Consider the following 16,455-nt stretch of genomic DNA (forward strand, 5'->3'; position numbering starts at 1 on the left):
TGTAACAGATCTACTAAGGAGACTGCGCTTGTCCGTCTTCTTTTAGAATACTGCTGCGCGGTGTGGGATCCTTAACAGACAGGACTGACGAAGTACATCGAAAAAGTTCAAAGAAGAGCAGCACGTTTTGTATTATCGAGAAATATGGGAGAGAGTGTCACTGAAATGGTACAGGTTTGGGCTGGGCATCATTAAAAGAAAGGCGTTTTTCGATGCGACGAAATCTTCTCACTAAATTCCAATCAGCGACTATCTCCTCCGAATGTGAAAATATTTTGTTGACACCAACCTACACAGGGAGGACCGAGCTCCACGATAAAATAAGGGAAATCAGAGCTCGTACGGAAAGATATAGGTGTTCGTTATTTTCGAGCGCTATACGAGATTGGAATAACAGAGGATTGTGAAGGTAGTTCGATGAACCCTCTGCCAGGCACTTAAATGTGATTTGCAGAGTATCCATGTGGATGTAGATGCAGATGAACTATTGTTGTCGGTGTTGGTTTGCTGTCGATTCTGATGAGAACAACCCTATCACTGAACTGTTCAGTGATTCATTCTCGAATTACCTCCTTATTCATAACGAATCTTACTCGTGTTAAACTATTTTCTGCTGCTATTACCCTATTGCATTGTGCATTGAACCCGGGACCTAGAAACGACGGAAGGGCTTCGTCCCCGCCGTAGCCCTTAGTGGTTCACAATCCCACAGCAGGCCACAGCAGTCCACCCGCCGCACAGCCGCCCTACACCGAAACCAGGATAATTGTGCGGTTCAGCCGCCAGTGGAACCCCCGGGAACGTCTCATACCAGACCAGTGTAACCCCAAATGGTTGTGTGGTGGAGTAATTATGGTGTACGCATTTGTGGAGAGAGTGTTTGCGCAGCAATCGCTGACATAGTGTAGCTGAGGCGGAATAAGGGGAACCAGCCCGCATTCGCCAAGGCATCTAGAAAACCGCCTCAAAAACCATCCACAGGCTGGCCGGCACACCGGACCTCAACACTAATCGGCCGGGCGGATTCGTGACGGGGAGCGGCACGTCTCCCCTCGGGAAGCAGCGCGTTAGATCGCGTGGCTAGCTGGGCGGGCTGGCGGGCTATATTACCCTATACTCATCTGACCAGAAATCTTGTCTTCTTTCCGTTTCATTTCACTGATCCGCACTGTATTTAGAGCGAGCCTTAGCATTTACACTTTCAGATGTTGTGCTTCCCTGCCACATTCACGCCCCGATTCGTAGAAAGTTATCCTTACATTGGTTATTCAAACCTTAGTTGATCACAAAAACTTGTTGTTGTGCGTCTGTAGTGTACTTCAGTAGTTTCTCAGTATCATCTTTCTTCTATTTATTTCTAAGACATTTCCGATCATATGCTTCTGTTGCGGGAAGCCCAGTGATCTTGATGGGTATATATGCCCTGGTTTTCATTAATGAACCTATGACCTCCGCGTACTTCCATACAGGATTGAGCACCTACTTGCCCGTTTTTTTTTCTTCGCGGTACCCATAGTACACAAACTAAAGGAAAGGCAAAGATACGTCGTCATGTTTTCTACTGCATCTTCTCATTGTTTCAGCTAAGACAACAACCTCCCCGTATAAAGGGATCGCTCTTGTTTTAAAATTCGCTATTTTGCTTGTTTGAGCTGCATAAATCTTGAAGCAACCAAGGCTGTAGATTCGGTGGTAAGTGACATATACTAATCTAGAGTAAGCCCTCGGTCGGACGTTCGCGACTTCGTTTTCACCAGCCCTGAGTCTCAGTCAGATTGTAGATAGGAGTGCCCTCAAGTGGAAAAATAGTGCTAGATTTTTCAAATATGCCATTTCTGTTAAGAACAATAACATCCTTATAACCGTATGATTAAGATTTTGGCCTCTGCATGCATTGTTGAAAAAGTTGAGTTCTTTTAAAGGGAGAAAGTGCTCAATGTAATGGTGTAGAAAGGCGCACACTTAGCACATTTCTTACCTTGCCCCTCGTGACAAGAATAAAACGTATCCGCGTCTGTTTTCACGTTGCGTCTGTCAAAATTAAAGACACTTTTCGTAATACAAAGTAATCAAGCTTACTTTTCATGCAAATTATTGTTTTTCCCGTTATTACTTGAAACTTAGATTTCTGAGCTGCCCATCTTAACACTATAAAGAGAATAGTTAAAGTTATATCTAAAACGTGACAACGCCTGGAGTTGTCCCCTATTAGAAGCAACTACAAATTTGAACCCGTGCTCTGCAAGCAGCAAGTCAATGCCGATCTCCCGTTTTCATTCCACTCGACACATACTTGTATATGTCTCTAGAAACCGAAACCGATAAAAACTACATTTAAAATTTTTGATGAGCAGTCCCCTTTTAGTAATAAGCGATTCAATTTACATTATAAGATGTCGTAATTTCAGACGTGAGAAATATGGCAGTACTATTCCCACAAAACGTAACACACACGTGGCATCTTAGAAGATATCAGGGGACGATAGCAGCAGCAACAGGAGTGAAAATATTGATCGTGACGTAGTAGATGTGGCTAATGACCATAGTACTAGATGTAGTACTATGGTTCTCTATCCCCTTCCGTGATATGGAGGTTAGAGATGGCGCTATGGATATAAATATATGTATCGAAATATTGAAACATGTGTAAGTGAGTAGCTTTTATTTGAGTGTGTGTTACCGTAAAACCTGGGAATGTGAACTGACAACCTAAATGTGCTACTGAGCTCAAAGCTACATCACTTACATGAAATTGAAAAGAATTCTGTGTGTGTGAAAACCGATCTCATTCATAAGCAAATAAACAAGCAAAGCAATAATTTCACGCTCAGTAGACTTGGTCAGTGCGAACTATTTGAAGAAAAAAGAAACTGTACAAAAAAAACCGAAACTTTAATGTCGACCTGTATAAGAATGTAACTTGAAACACAAGGAAATTTCTGCACTGACTTACGGTCCTGGTAAAATAAAGAAACTGACAGAACCTACATTGTGCAAAGGAAATGAAACAATCATGTATTATGCATCTTACCTGCTATATGAAGTACTGGCAGAAACAGCAACACACCAAGACTCCGCAACAGTTAAAAATAATACTGTTAAAAACTAACTACAGTTGGTCCAGAGAAATTTGGTTCATAATCTTGACAAGGAATGCTAATAATACACATGATTAAACCTTTATATTCTGAAATTTCAATTAGGGAGAAACTTATAAAAAAAAGAAAATAATTATAAACTGTAACATGACAATTCATTTAATCTAATAACCTCCATGGTACAGCAAATTAACTCAGAAGATCAATCAATTGAATAAATATCAAAAACTCTACTGTGACGAGGGTGAAGTGGAACAACAATCCAAGTCTAAAAAAATAAAGATACACTTTTACCTTGTCAAGTCATATCTTGTTCTTCACTTCAAAAGCATTTTTATATCCGTATGCCATCTAATCATTGTTCTGAGTCATCATTACTTCTAGTAATAAATCTGCAACTCAAATAGTTCCAAAAGTGCATCCATGGATTACACAGCACACTCAACGAAACCCGCCTGCCAGCTGTCCACTAATGACTGCCAAAGATTCTATGACTCCACAGTGCTGCCATCGCAGAAACAGATACTGTTGCCTAACAACTGTTTCTCTGACCACAGTTCTTCAAATAAATCATTTTCCTTTACAAATATTAACACATCGAATAACATCATAAAAATTTAGGCACCTTACACGGGGTAATCTTCACTTTGTCTCGATATACATTTCCAAACTTTAAGTTCTTTTTAATTACGAGGAGAGTATGTTTCTGTCCCCCGAGGTTACTAGCGGTTTTTCCATGCTTCTGTAATACGGCACAACAACGGCTCTACAATTTCCTGGTGTGACATTCATTGTCAGGCGACCGACATGGCGTACCAACGAAGAGCCACTTAGCAGCGTTGGCAACATAACCGCGGGCTGTCAGGGGCGTTGTTGAGACGGCAGGATCACAAGCACATAGTCTCCTGCTTGCTCCATACGCGAATCAATGAAAAAAAAATCCCTAATAATGTTATACAGTACAATACGGGATATCCTGTTATGCACTTCACTGCAGTTTGTAGAATGTAAGTGTAGATGTGTACAAACAAACAAATGAGTGCACGCAGTGACTGGAGAATGGCGTTACCCAGACAAGTGGCTGCACTAAAGTTTTGGTGGGCGAACGGAAGACGATGAGAATGCCTGATGCTCAGGCCTTTGGCGCGGCCGGATGTCGTGCTACACGAAACGACGACGGGAGCACCTGGGTCTGGGAAGTCATTCATACGCCGGCCTCGTGACGGATTATTATAACCATGTACTTCCTGTTCCTCAAAACTGCGTACAGATGTAGAGGGGATCTGGCTCGTCGAGAATGTGAGCATCTGGAGGGAATTTGTCAAACGGAAGAGCTAGTTAAAACACACAATGTACCCTGTCCAGTCACATTAATGTGACCACCTGTCAAAAGCCTGAATAACCACCTGCTGCGAGACATCAATGAGGTTCTGGAAGGTACCGACAGGAATTTGGAGCCCTAGCGACACCTGTGCCGTGGCCAACAGCGATAGGTTTCACGGTTGAGGACCCTTGGCGTGAACAGTCCGATCGAAATGGTCCCACGCATATTCGAGTGGCTTTACATCCAAGGAGAATGGTGGTCAGGGAGTACGGTAAACTCATCTTGGTGCTCTTCGAACAGCGGACGTACTCTGCGAGCTGTGTGACACATTGCATTGTCCTTCTGGTAGATGCCACCAAGCAGAGGTTCAAAATGGCTCTGAGCACTATGGGACTAAACATCCGAGGTCATCAGTCCCCTAGAACTTAGAACTACTTAAACCTAACTAACCTAAGGACATCACACACATCCATGCCCGAGGCAGGATTCGAACCTGCGACAGTAACAGTCACGCGATTCCGGACTGAAGCGCCTAGAACCGCTCGGCCACAACGGCCGGCGGGAAATCTGTACATATTATAAAAATGTATGTGTGTATGTATGTTCCACATCTCCCCCTAAACCACTGGACCAATTTCAACTGTACTTGTTACACAACGACCTTACTGTCAGGCAACAGTCGCTTTGGGGGTAAGAACCACACGTCTGTGAAAGTGATGAGGGCTCAAAAATTAGTGTAGCTCATGAAGTACGAATTTACAGACTTCATTCACCCAGTATTTGAGAATGAGATCACTTACACCCAAACCTTCAGATGTCGACACTCGGATGGGTACCGAACGTTGTGTGGCGATAGAGTATCAACCAAAAAACCGATTCAGTTCGTGCTGTGTGTTGTCGTCCAGTAGAACATGCGTAAACTGTAATTAAAAGTAACACCAGAACTAGGGGCAAAGGAAAAGCTTAACTGTGAGTGATTCAATTGAAGATCGTGCGCGATCAAAGCCCACCGAAGATAATTTCTTTTAAGTTTTTATGCGTGAAACTGTTATATGGGAGAGCATTTTTCTGACGTGTAAAAGGACTTTCCTGAGTTTGTAACAATGCTCTTTTGGTAGTCTGCTTTCGCAATACATTTGAATAGATGGGTGTGGGGTTCTATCGCACATGCCCGACAGGTAGATTCGCTAGTTTCACCTAACGAAGCGAAAGGAGACTGCTAAAAGAACATTGCTAAAAGCCCCGAAAAAATCTTTTACGTGGCACGAAAATGTTCTCCCAAATAATTCTCACACATAAAGAGTTAAAAAAACTACTGTAATTAGTGGGGTTTGACCACAGGATCTTCAGTATGACAACCTTACGCTCCACAAACTTTTTTGTTTTTTTTTGGCATTTTTTCGTTGTATTTGGTCGTAGCGGACGTCACGTGACTTCCGTTGAAGTTCCCCGTTGATCCTTTTACTTCGTTTTCTTATTAAATAGACCAGCGAGCGCTCTAACTGAACTCGCTGAGCTACCATGCCAGCATCAAACTCACCTACCCGAGATCTATAATTGCATCATTCACAGTTATGCTTTTCCTATGCTCCATAGTTCTGGTGTTATTTTTAATTAACGCTTACGCATGTTTTACTGGACGACAGCACATAGCACGAACTGTATCGGAATTTTGGTTGATAGTCTATCGACATACAATGTTTGGTACCGGTCTGAGTCTCTGACATCTGGAGGTTTGGGTCTTAGTGACTTGCACCGAACTTTACACATAATTTGAAATCATTACGAGATTTTTTCTCGTGAAAGTCCCTACAAAATAATGAAAGGCAAACAGTTTATCGCTTACTACTTTTCCACAGTTCATGCAGTAAAAGTACCGCATGAGGCATGACGTTAAAATTTATTACTTCATTACAACTTAATGTATTCGCAACACATTTAGCAGGCACTACGCACATACAGAACTGAATGTAACTGCAAAATTATTTCATTGTAGTCCAGGAGATATGACGTCACAAACAATGAGCTGTGTGAAAACGGCAGAATCATGCATGACATTTAAATTTATTACTTCTTTGGTAGTAACTCTGTTCACAACAAATTTCGCAGACAGGATCCATGCGTTTCGCTGAATGTACCTACAATGCTATATCGTTGTAAGACACATAGTTCAGGAGAAAGGGCGTCAGAAACAGTGAGATGCGTGAAAAACTACCACATCATGCATGACGTCTAAGTTTATTACTTCGTTGCTACTAGCGTCATCGGCAAAAATATTTGCAGGCAGTATACACATATGCTGCTGAATGTATCAAAAAAGTGTTTCATTATACGACACATAATTCAGGAGGTATGACGTCACAAACATTAAGCATGAGGCCAGACCGAGCGTGGTACGGGCATGGATGTACAGCTACAGGGAGGGCCAAATAAAAGTGTGGTCCGGGCACTTTGAATCCATTTGTGGCAGCGCTAACGGAAGAGGAAAAGAGCTACAGTTACTTCCAACAGGTTGGAACAACTGCCCATACATCCGGCCGAACCTTGGAGCACATTTACACAGTCTTCACGTCTGACGGAACTGTTACAAAGGCCCTATCTGGCCACCCAGGTCACCTGATGTGTCGGTGTGCGACTGCTTTCTGCGAGGAGCCCTCAAGTCTAACGTGTATCGCAACAAACCTCATAGTCTTCAAGAACTGCATCAGAACATTTTTGATGAGACTGCAGCAATTTCAGCAGTCCAGCTTCGATCCGCCTCCGCAACTTCGTCGCCACAAAAATGCAAACGAACTTCTCCATAACAACGCAAGGCCTCACAAAAGTCTGCACATCCGGGAGGAGCTCACAAAACTTCACTGGCATGTTCTTCCTCATCCACCCTACATCCCAGAACTCGCACCTTCCGACTTACATCTGTTTGGCACGAGGAAGGAAAAACGCCGCGGGAAGCAGTACGTGAATTATGGGGAAGTTATTGGTGCAGCAAGAAGCTGACTCCGACGTCGACCAGTGGAATGGTACCATGTGGGCACACAGGCTCTCCCAGTAAGGCAGTCGCATTGAACGGAGGTTATGTTGAAAAATATAGACTTTCGTAGCCAAAAGATTGGGGAATAATATTTTTAGTGGAATCCTGAATAAAACTATCCTGCTCTCGAAAAAAGTGTTGGCTTACTTATTGAACGATTGTCGTGTAATATACACTACTGGCCATTAAAATTGCTACACCACGAAGATGACGTGCTACAGACGCGAAATTTAACCCACAGGGAGAACATGCTGTGATATGCAAATGATTAGCTTTTCAGAGCATTCACACAAGGTTGGCGCCGGTGGCGACACCTACAACGTGCTGACATGAGGAAAGTTTCGCAACCGATTTCTCATACACAAACAACAGTTGACTGGCGTTGCCTGGTGAAACGTTGTTGTGGTGCCTTGTGTAAAGAGCAGAAATGCGTACCATCACGTTTCCGACTTTGATAAAGGTCGGATTGTAGCCTATCGCGATTGTGGTTTATCGTATCACGACATTGCTGCTCGCGTTGGTCGAGATCCAATGACTGTTAGCAGAATATGGAATCGGTGGGTTCAGGAGTGTAATACGGAACGCCGTGCTGGATCCCAAAGGCCTCGTATCACTAGTAGTCGAGATGACAGGCACCTTATTCGAATGGCTGTAACGGATCGTGCAGCCACGTCTCGATCCCTGAGTTAACAGATGGGGACGTTTACAAGACAACAACCATCTGCACGAACAGTTCGACGACGTTTGCAACAACATGGCCTATCAACTCGGAGACCATGGCTGCGGTTATCCCTGACGCTGCATCACAGACAGGAGCGCCTGCGATGGTGTACTCAACGACGAACCTGGGTGCACGAATGTCAAAAAGTAATTTTTTCGAATGAATTCAGGTTCTGTTTAAAGCATCATGATGATCGCATCCGTGTTTGGCGACATTGCGGTGAACGCACACTGGAAGCGTGTATTCGTCATTGCCACACTGGCGTATCACCCGGAGTGATGGTATGGGGTGCCACTGGTTACGCGTCTCAGTCACCTCTTGTTCGCATTGACGGCACTTTGAACAGTGGGCGTTACATTTCAGATGTGTTACGACCCGTGGCTCTACACTTTATTCGATCCCTGCGGAACCCTACATTTCAGCAGGATAATGCACGACCACATGTTGCAGGTCCTGTACGGGCCTTTCTGGATACAGAAAATGTTCGACTGCTGCCCTAGCTAGCACATTCTCCAGATCTCTCACCAATTGAAAACGTCTGGTCAATGGTGGCCGAGCAACTGGCTCGTCACAATACGCAAGTCACTACTCTAGATGAACTGTGGTATCGTGTTGAAGTTGCATGGGCAGCTGGACCTGTACCCGTCATCCAAGCTCTGTTTGGTGCAATGCCCAGGCGTATCAAGACCGTTATTACGGCAGGATCTATGCACCCAAATTGCATGAAAATATAATCACATGTCTGTTCTAGTATAATATATTTGTCCAATGAATACCAGTTTATCATCTGCATTTCTTCTTGGTGTAGCAGTTTTAATGGCCAGTAGTGTAGTTTGGGGAGGGGTGTCATGACTCCATGCCCCCTCCCCCCATCTCTTCCCCCCTTGGACCTGTGCCTTTTGTTTGACCGACATCTACATGTGATTCACGAGAGCGTGTTCATGAGAAGTTACTGAGTCGCTAATCTTAGTTATCTGACATGCCACCGTTTCCTCTCTCCCCTCCGCCACTGTATGAGCCCAGGTGCGTGGTATGTGCCAACTCTCGCACAGCGTCTGTGGACAATGGCTGTTGGCTGAATGAGCCCTGTGCAAACACGGCGAACAGAGCAGCGGAAGAAGACGGCGTCCTCTGTTGTTGGGAGCTCTGGCGCTGGCGGATGCCGTGAAGCACGCAGGCGCTGCTAACAGCACCTGGGGGACTCATATAAACGTCGGCCGGGAGACGAACTGTGGTTGACACTGCGCCTCGAAGTCGCCATGCTCCGCCACTCGATCGCTGCCTTCTTGCTGGTGGCTGCGTGCTCTGGTAAGATACGTGAGCGTAAAGGTGTCTGCCACTTTTCTTCTACCGTAGTGGAAATTCTCTTCTATGCGAGGGTAGTCTGAAAAGTTTCCGAACCCATCTTGAGGATGGCAGCACTTGTCAACAAAAGAGGAGGAATTAGTACGCGCTTACCTATTAAGGCATTCATCCAAATTTCAGCTATTCTGGACGGACATTTGTTGTTTGACCCTCAGTTTAATGGCTCGATGCGCGCGTTTTTGTGAAAATGGACAAATTCGTGGATCGAGCTGTCAGTAGATTTTTGTTTATGAAAGGCAATATGCCTACGCAAATTAAACAGTAATTGGTTGCTGTTTACGGGGACTCTGCACCACCATTTACCACCGTGAAATTTAGGGCAGCTGAATTTAAACTTGGGTGACGATGAACGTTCGGGACGGTCATAAACCTCAGCGACTGACGATAACATTATTCAAGTTCACCAAATGTTGCTAGAGAACCATCGAATTAGCGTGAAATAGATAACAGAGTCTTTGAGCATAAGTAAATAACCTGAAGCTTCCTGGCGGATCAAAACTGTGTGCCGGACTGAGACTCGAACTCGGGACCTTTGCCTTTCGCGGGCAAGTGCTCTACCATCTGAGTTACACGAGTTTCATATCAGCGCACACTCCGCTGCAGGGTAAAAATTTTCATTCTGGTTCACTAAACAACGTGTTTGTCACCCACTGACTGAAAATTTGAGGATGAGGAAGCTGAAGGTATACTTGGTACCACGACTGTTCATTCTGCGTCGTCTCACACCTCAGCGGTTGCCATGGCGGAAATCCACGAACTGCGGTTTCAGCTGCTTGCTGCTTGACCACCTTCATTTCTGACCAGATCTTTTCTTTGTTCCCTTGGCTAAAAGTTGAGCTTGGAGACAAAAATTTTTGTTGAATGAAGAAGCCATAGCCTTCGTAAACAACTATTTTACAGAGAAAGATAGTAACTATTATTTGTACAGGTTAAAGAGATGGTAGCATTGATGGGGAAAGTATAAAAAACTTACAAGGAGATTATATTGGAAAGTAAAAATAAATTGAAGAAATAATGTCTTATTTTTTTGTTCAGTCGTAGACTTTCCAGACCACTCCCGTACCTAGAGTGCTTGACTACTATAGGTGCAAAGGGGGTAGAAGAGGGCAATGAAAGCAGCAGATAATCCTAATAAACATAGACCAGCGGTTTCCCCGATACGACGTATACACAAGTGCAGACATTCCAATGTTATGACAATAGCTAGTTCCAGGTACCACACTCCACAGTGAATAGCAAACGCACTGTGCACATGTAGAAACTGAAAAGGTTGCCAAGACTCCACACTTTTTCAAATGAATAAATGGCTGTCATCCAGTTAATATAAGAGCGGTCTATTGGCAAGAGGTAGCGCTGTTCCATTACGAAGCGTATCCTCAGAGAAGACAGCCGGACAGTAGAGTTCTCACTATGTCCAATAGAGCCCGTGCGAGATATCCCCTACTACTTTTGCCTCTGTAGGGAAATTGTTCTCTGACATCTTAAGACATATCCTATCATCTAGTCTAAACCTTTGAAACAACTTTAAAGCGCCGGTGTAACCTACAAATATGGCGGTCAGCGTAACAACGGCTAAGTATGTCATGGTCATTTTGCTCCTTGCATATACTAAATAAATATCTCCTGAATAATATTTCCACCCTGCAGCGAAGTGTATGCTGTTACTGCCCGCTGGCCGCTGAAGACAAGGTTCCGGATTCAAATACCGGTTAGGCACGCAATTTTAATACGCCACGAAGTTTAATAACAGCGATAATGTGGAGTTTTGAAAAATAGGGGGGGGGGGGGAGGAGGAGGGGAGAGGAGTGGGGGTACTGCTACAAGTAAAGCTCTGATGGCGGGTCGTGAGTCGTGCGTGGATAGCTCAGTCGGTAAGAGCAATGCACGTAAGTAAAGTTTCCATTTCCATGTCCAGGTCTGACATACATTTTAATTGTGTCAATAAGTTAGCTAAGTGAATAAATAAGTGAAAAGGAATTTGAAGGAATGAGTGAATAAATGGGGCAACACTTGAGCACTTGCAGTGCGTCCTGTAACAGGCGTTTAACAAAACCCTCTGCTACAGGCATATCATGGGAAATGAACAGGTTCTTCAGGTTCGAGTTTTATCCCCGTCTCGTATCCTTTTGTCGTCGACAGTTACCAAGGGGTACGGATGAAGAGTTATTTGATGCCACTAACATCGAGGCAAGCGGCTGCAGCAATGGTGTGTGTAACGTGTTTTGTTTTTCTATTTTAGGCGACCTGTATCCCAGGTTCGAGAAGGTGGTCCGAGACCCGTTGGTATTCGACCTGCTCTACAGTACCACAGCTGGTGCTCATAATGAATCTTGGTACTTCGATGCTCCAGTCAACGTGACCTATTTCATCATCCCAACTCAGATGACTTGGTCCTCAGGTACGTTACGACACAAAAGCACTTGTTTAGACTCTATTGCGATCTGTCTAATGAGCAATGCTGTAGTGCTTGCGCAAAATAGCTTATCCCCTGCACAGAAATGCATTCTCAGCGCTGGGAGAGTCGATGCTTTTGAGCCGAAAGGGTGGGCTTAGTTGCCGTCGCCGGCTGAGCTGGGCGCTTTGTCTCACTCGTTCATTCGTTGATTTTCTTATTCGGTGCTCTAGTCAGGGACTGAAGACCACAACAACAACAACAACAGTCAGGGACTATTGATACGCATGAGAGGAGACTGCAGCTGTTGAACTCTATCTTCCCTCTCCCTGGGTGGCTGGTCACAACGGAGCCGGCACCATTGCCGCTGTCCCGCCATCTAAGACTCCGTCTGTGCATGTACTGGCCGAGTTATTTTGTGCCCTCTCTATCAGGGAAATGGCCTGCAAGTTTGGATTTGGCGTGAAGCCCACACCATTACAAATAATGCAGAAAGAAACGGAGCCCAGCTCATACCACAGCATGAGGCTCGCTGCACCAACCACGAGTGGCGGTGTCGTAGCAATGAGGCTTCAAGTGGCAGGCGGTTGCTGCTGTCCAACCTATATCGCAAGCCGGAGAGAGTGCTCGTGATTTGGAGCCACCGGCGGCGTCGCTCAATGGGAGCACACCACTGAATCCACCAGGGTCAGACAGCAACTTGCAATTCTGTTGCCAACTGTGACGCCCATGGGGTGGTATTGATACATGATACCACGCCCTGGATAGTAATTGCGACCTCTCATTGTGATGTGGAACAAGCCAGTTTTATAATTGTAATACACTTTCTCTGTGAAAGGTGTGGCAATATGCTGAGCATCTGCATGATTGTCTTAAGCTGCCTTTTTTCAGACACAGTGCTTTATTCTTGACTTTGTTGAGTCTCTCTCTCTCTCTCTCTCTCTCTCTCTCTCTCTCTCTCTCTCTCTCTCTCTCTCTCACACACACACACACACACACACACACACCTGCATTACACAGGGTGCTAAAGAAATGATCCAATAGTTTGAGAGGTGGTAGTACTCACCAAAACAAGAAAGAAAGTCAAGTAAACATGGGCTCTACAAAGTCTACCTTTCGAGCCATGAACACTTGTTCAATAGAATAGATGTGTTTCACAGTTTCGAAGAGGAACAAGTGTTCATAGCTCTTAAGGTATGCGTTTTAGAGCCCATGTTTACTGGACAGTTTTTACTTGTTTTGTCCATATTACCTCCTCTCTAAATATGGAAAGCAAATAGCTTGCAATACTATCGAAGATGAACAAGTGCCCACAGCCCTTAACTGTGAATAGGCCATGGAGGCTCAACGGTACAGACCGACCGCCATGTCATCCTCAGCACACAGGCTTCACCGGATGAGGATATGGAGGTGCATGTGGTCAGCACACCGCTCTCCCGGCCGTATGTCAGTTTTCGAGCCCGGAGCCACTACTTGTCTCAATCAAGTAGCTCCTTAGTTTGCCTCACAAGGGCTGAGTGCACCCCGCTTGCCAACACCACTCGGCAATATTAGCCCAGCCCGACAGCGCTTAACTTCGTTGATCTGACGGGAATCGGTGTTACCACTCATACCACTCAGTAAGTGGTCAAAGAAGATGGCTGAATCACTTCCTTCTGTGCTACACTAAGGCTAAGTGTACGATAGTGCAAATCACTTCTGTTTCACGTATTACATTTATGACTGCGAATGCAGATGTTGTTTTTGAGCGGAGATTAAATATTTCATATAATTATACAAATCATTTATGTGAGACACTCTTCAGTTTTTATTTCCATACACAAAGTAAATAACGCGATTATATTTTTACAACAAACTTAATAAGAGAGCTGGTTCTGTTAGTGCTTCTGTTAATGTGTCTGTTTACATAGCTGTATACTAGAAGTACTAGAGTTGACAACACATGTTGCGGTCTAAGGCGCTGCAGTCATGGACTGTGCGGCTGGTCCGGCGGAGGTTCGAGTCCTCCCTTGGGCACGGGTGTGTGTGTATGTCCTTAGGATAATTTAGGCTAAGTAGTGTGTAAGCTTAGGGACTGATGACCTTAGCAGTTAAGTCCCATAAGATTTAACACACTTCACACAACACATGTTATCCTTATTACATGCATGTGCGAAACAAACACTTTCTTTTTCAATGAATATTTGCCCTGGAAAATGAAAGTCATTCTATGATATATTCAGCTTCAAACTTTGATATTGTTTGTTAGGCAAAAGTTGCAGAGCTTACACATTTAAGAAGATCTGCAACATATGGCTTCCATTTCTGGTTCTTATCAGTATAAATCTCGGTCTGAATAGGCCTCGGAAGGCCCAAAGGGACCGACCGACCACCGTGTCGTCCTCATAAATAGGCGTCATTAGATGCGGATATGGAGGCGCATGTGCATCTGGGCAAACATCGTTCTCCTAGCTGCTGTCAGTTTTCGTGACCTAAGCCGTTACTTCTGATTCAATTAGTTCCTCAGTTGGTTAGCAACGGCTGAATGCACCTCCAAGTACTAGCCAAACCCAATAGCGCTTAACTTCGGTGATCTGACCAGAGTTCCCACTGTGATAATGCTGTTCGCTTATCAATGTAAACACTTAAGAACTTAGAATATTCTCTTTAATTTACTGATTTACCATCATGCCTTATTTCTAATGCTTTGGCCAGACTTCATACGCATGGAAGTGCGTATGTTGTGCTTCTAAGCTCGACAACAGTCCATTTGCAGATAATACTTACTAATTTCCAAGAACATTTTATTTAGGATTTCAAAAGAACTGTTTCTGCTTCTAGGATAAATGATCACAGATAACAATAACAAAAATGGACACAATATCGATCCATGTAGTAAAGTCATAGTGGTTATTGTCCGTTCTGAAGATGGGGAGACTGCAGGTGAAAATTACTGCCGAGCTAACTTAAAAAAACATTCTTTTCTTCCTTCCGACAGGTCCAGAGGCGAACGGAACGTACGTGGAGGACGTGGAACTGCTCATCTACGAGGTGTATGACCGTTCGGAGACTTACCTGGTTGGCAACGGTTCATACTCTGGGACGGTCAGCATGGGTAAAACGCTCCACATACCCGTGATGAATATCACGACTGGAGGCGAGCTATACGTTAGACAGTACCTCACCAGTCTGGGATACAACTACATCCTCAGCTTCCACTTCAAGACGACCGGAATGTACCCCTGGTATATGACGCGTACATTTTCCTCGTATTCCCCTGTGAGTTCTTACACTGACGTAGAGGGTTTAGCTATTGGACTAACTTTCAGCAATGCCTAGAACTACATTGGTTCGGTGAACAGTGTTCGGTTCCAATTTTTTTCCATCCTCATACCGCTTCAGTATCGGCTAAATGTCCCTTATTGACGAAGTCTCTTCCGTTTCGTTTCCTTCTTAGCGGGCACGATACGAGAGTGTTTTTATAATTGAAGCAGGTAACCAAATTGAACTTCAAGCAGCAGTTACCGGAAAACGCTTCAGAAATTACGCGTAACTATTAAACAGAAGAACACGGGCAAAATTAAAAATATTCCTGTACAAGAATAGGAAAATTTTTGCTAATATGTATATTTTCGGTGTCATAATTTAAACTTTCGAGCAGTCAGCACATTTAGAACTTAAGATGTATTTGTAATTCCTATCAGAAACATTAGTTTAAAAATTAAAAGCAGGAAAGGTGGAAGTACAAGTTGCGGGAATAGAACTGTTCTACACATGTAGCACTTATAAAATGAATTACATGTTACAAAACACAGCATTGCAGTTCGACTAGTTTAGCCCAGAAATGGGCGAAGTCGACTGGATCATGAGTTTTTGACATTTCGTGCTAAAGTGTGCAAGGGGATGGGGATGGGGTGATTGGCCGTGGTCGGGACAGGAGTATTTGTAGGGTAGTCTGGATCTTACCACTATTGCAGTATGTTACGTGTTTTTTGACAATAGCGTCGTGATAGTACTCAAAAACTGTAACTGCCACAAAGAAGTGGCACAAATTAACAATTAGTGACGAACTGAAACAGATGCTGTGAACACTGCATACAATTCAATATTTTGCTTAACTGTCATCCTGAGTCATCAACTCGTCTCTAGTTTTAATATACATATATTCCACATTTCTCTCCTACACTCCTACGCGCAGTGATGTGACAAGTAGACACAGCTGGAATCTGAAGTGCGTTTCCATAGCACTTCTCACCTTCTTCGTATACCGAACTGTGACCGATGAGTGAAGACTGAGAGGCGTATGTGTAACGGTTATAATTCATTTCCTTTACTGGAAGCCGTCTTATTCATCGACAAAACATACTTGACTTTTATACCTGCTAAGGTACAGTAAGCTCTCATGTCATTGCTATATGCGTAAAATAACCACGGCTTTCAAATAAACTTGAGATTCATATAATAGTTTTCTAGTACTTGTTTTCATACCATGATTGCACAATAAAGCTGTTAATTTATGAAGTGTATTTTGCGTGTATCTGCCAG

General features: G+C 44.0%; 2 protein-coding genes across 2 annotated transcripts in view; one reads left to right on the top strand and one right to left on the bottom strand.

The window, feature by feature from the left end:
* The window catches only part of LOC126458343 (adenylyl cyclase 78C-like), a 788,789-nt gene that overhangs the window by 234,144 nt on the left and 538,190 nt on the right, over nt 1-16,455 (bottom strand). The window lies entirely within an intron of this gene.
* LOC126458347 (uncharacterized) lies at nt 9,329-16,374 on the top strand. The gene is made up of 3 exons (XM_050095313.1): nt 9,329-9,482; nt 11,779-11,937; nt 14,909-16,374. Exons 1-3 carry the CDS (start codon nt 9,434-9,436, stop codon nt 15,247-15,249), a joined length of 549 nt encoding a protein of 182 aa, XP_049951270.1. The 5' UTR covers nt 9,329-9,433; the 3' UTR covers nt 15,250-16,374.

Source organism: Schistocerca serialis, chromosome 2 (assembly GCF_023864345.2).
Source record: "Schistocerca serialis cubense isolate TAMUIC-IGC-003099 chromosome 2, iqSchSeri2.2, whole genome shotgun sequence".
Lineage (NCBI taxonomy): Eukaryota > Metazoa > Arthropoda > Insecta > Orthoptera > Acrididae > Schistocerca > Schistocerca serialis.

What these genes read in the sequence shown, in the direction of transcription:
- LOC126458347 (XM_050095313.1), top strand. Translation starts at nt 9,434, where the DNA reads ATGCTCCGCCACTCGATCGCTGCCTTCTTGCTGGTGGCTGCGTGCTCT. An exon ending in GCTGGTGGCTGCGTGCTCTG is followed by an intron (nt 9,483 to 11,778) that starts GTAAGATACGTG and finishes TTTCTATTTTAG; the next exon opens with GCGACCTGTATCCCAGGTTC. An exon ending in TCAGATGACTTGGTCCTCAG is followed by an intron (nt 11,938 to 14,908) that starts GTACGTTACGAC and finishes TCCTTCCGACAG; the next exon opens with GTCCAGAGGCGAACGGAACG.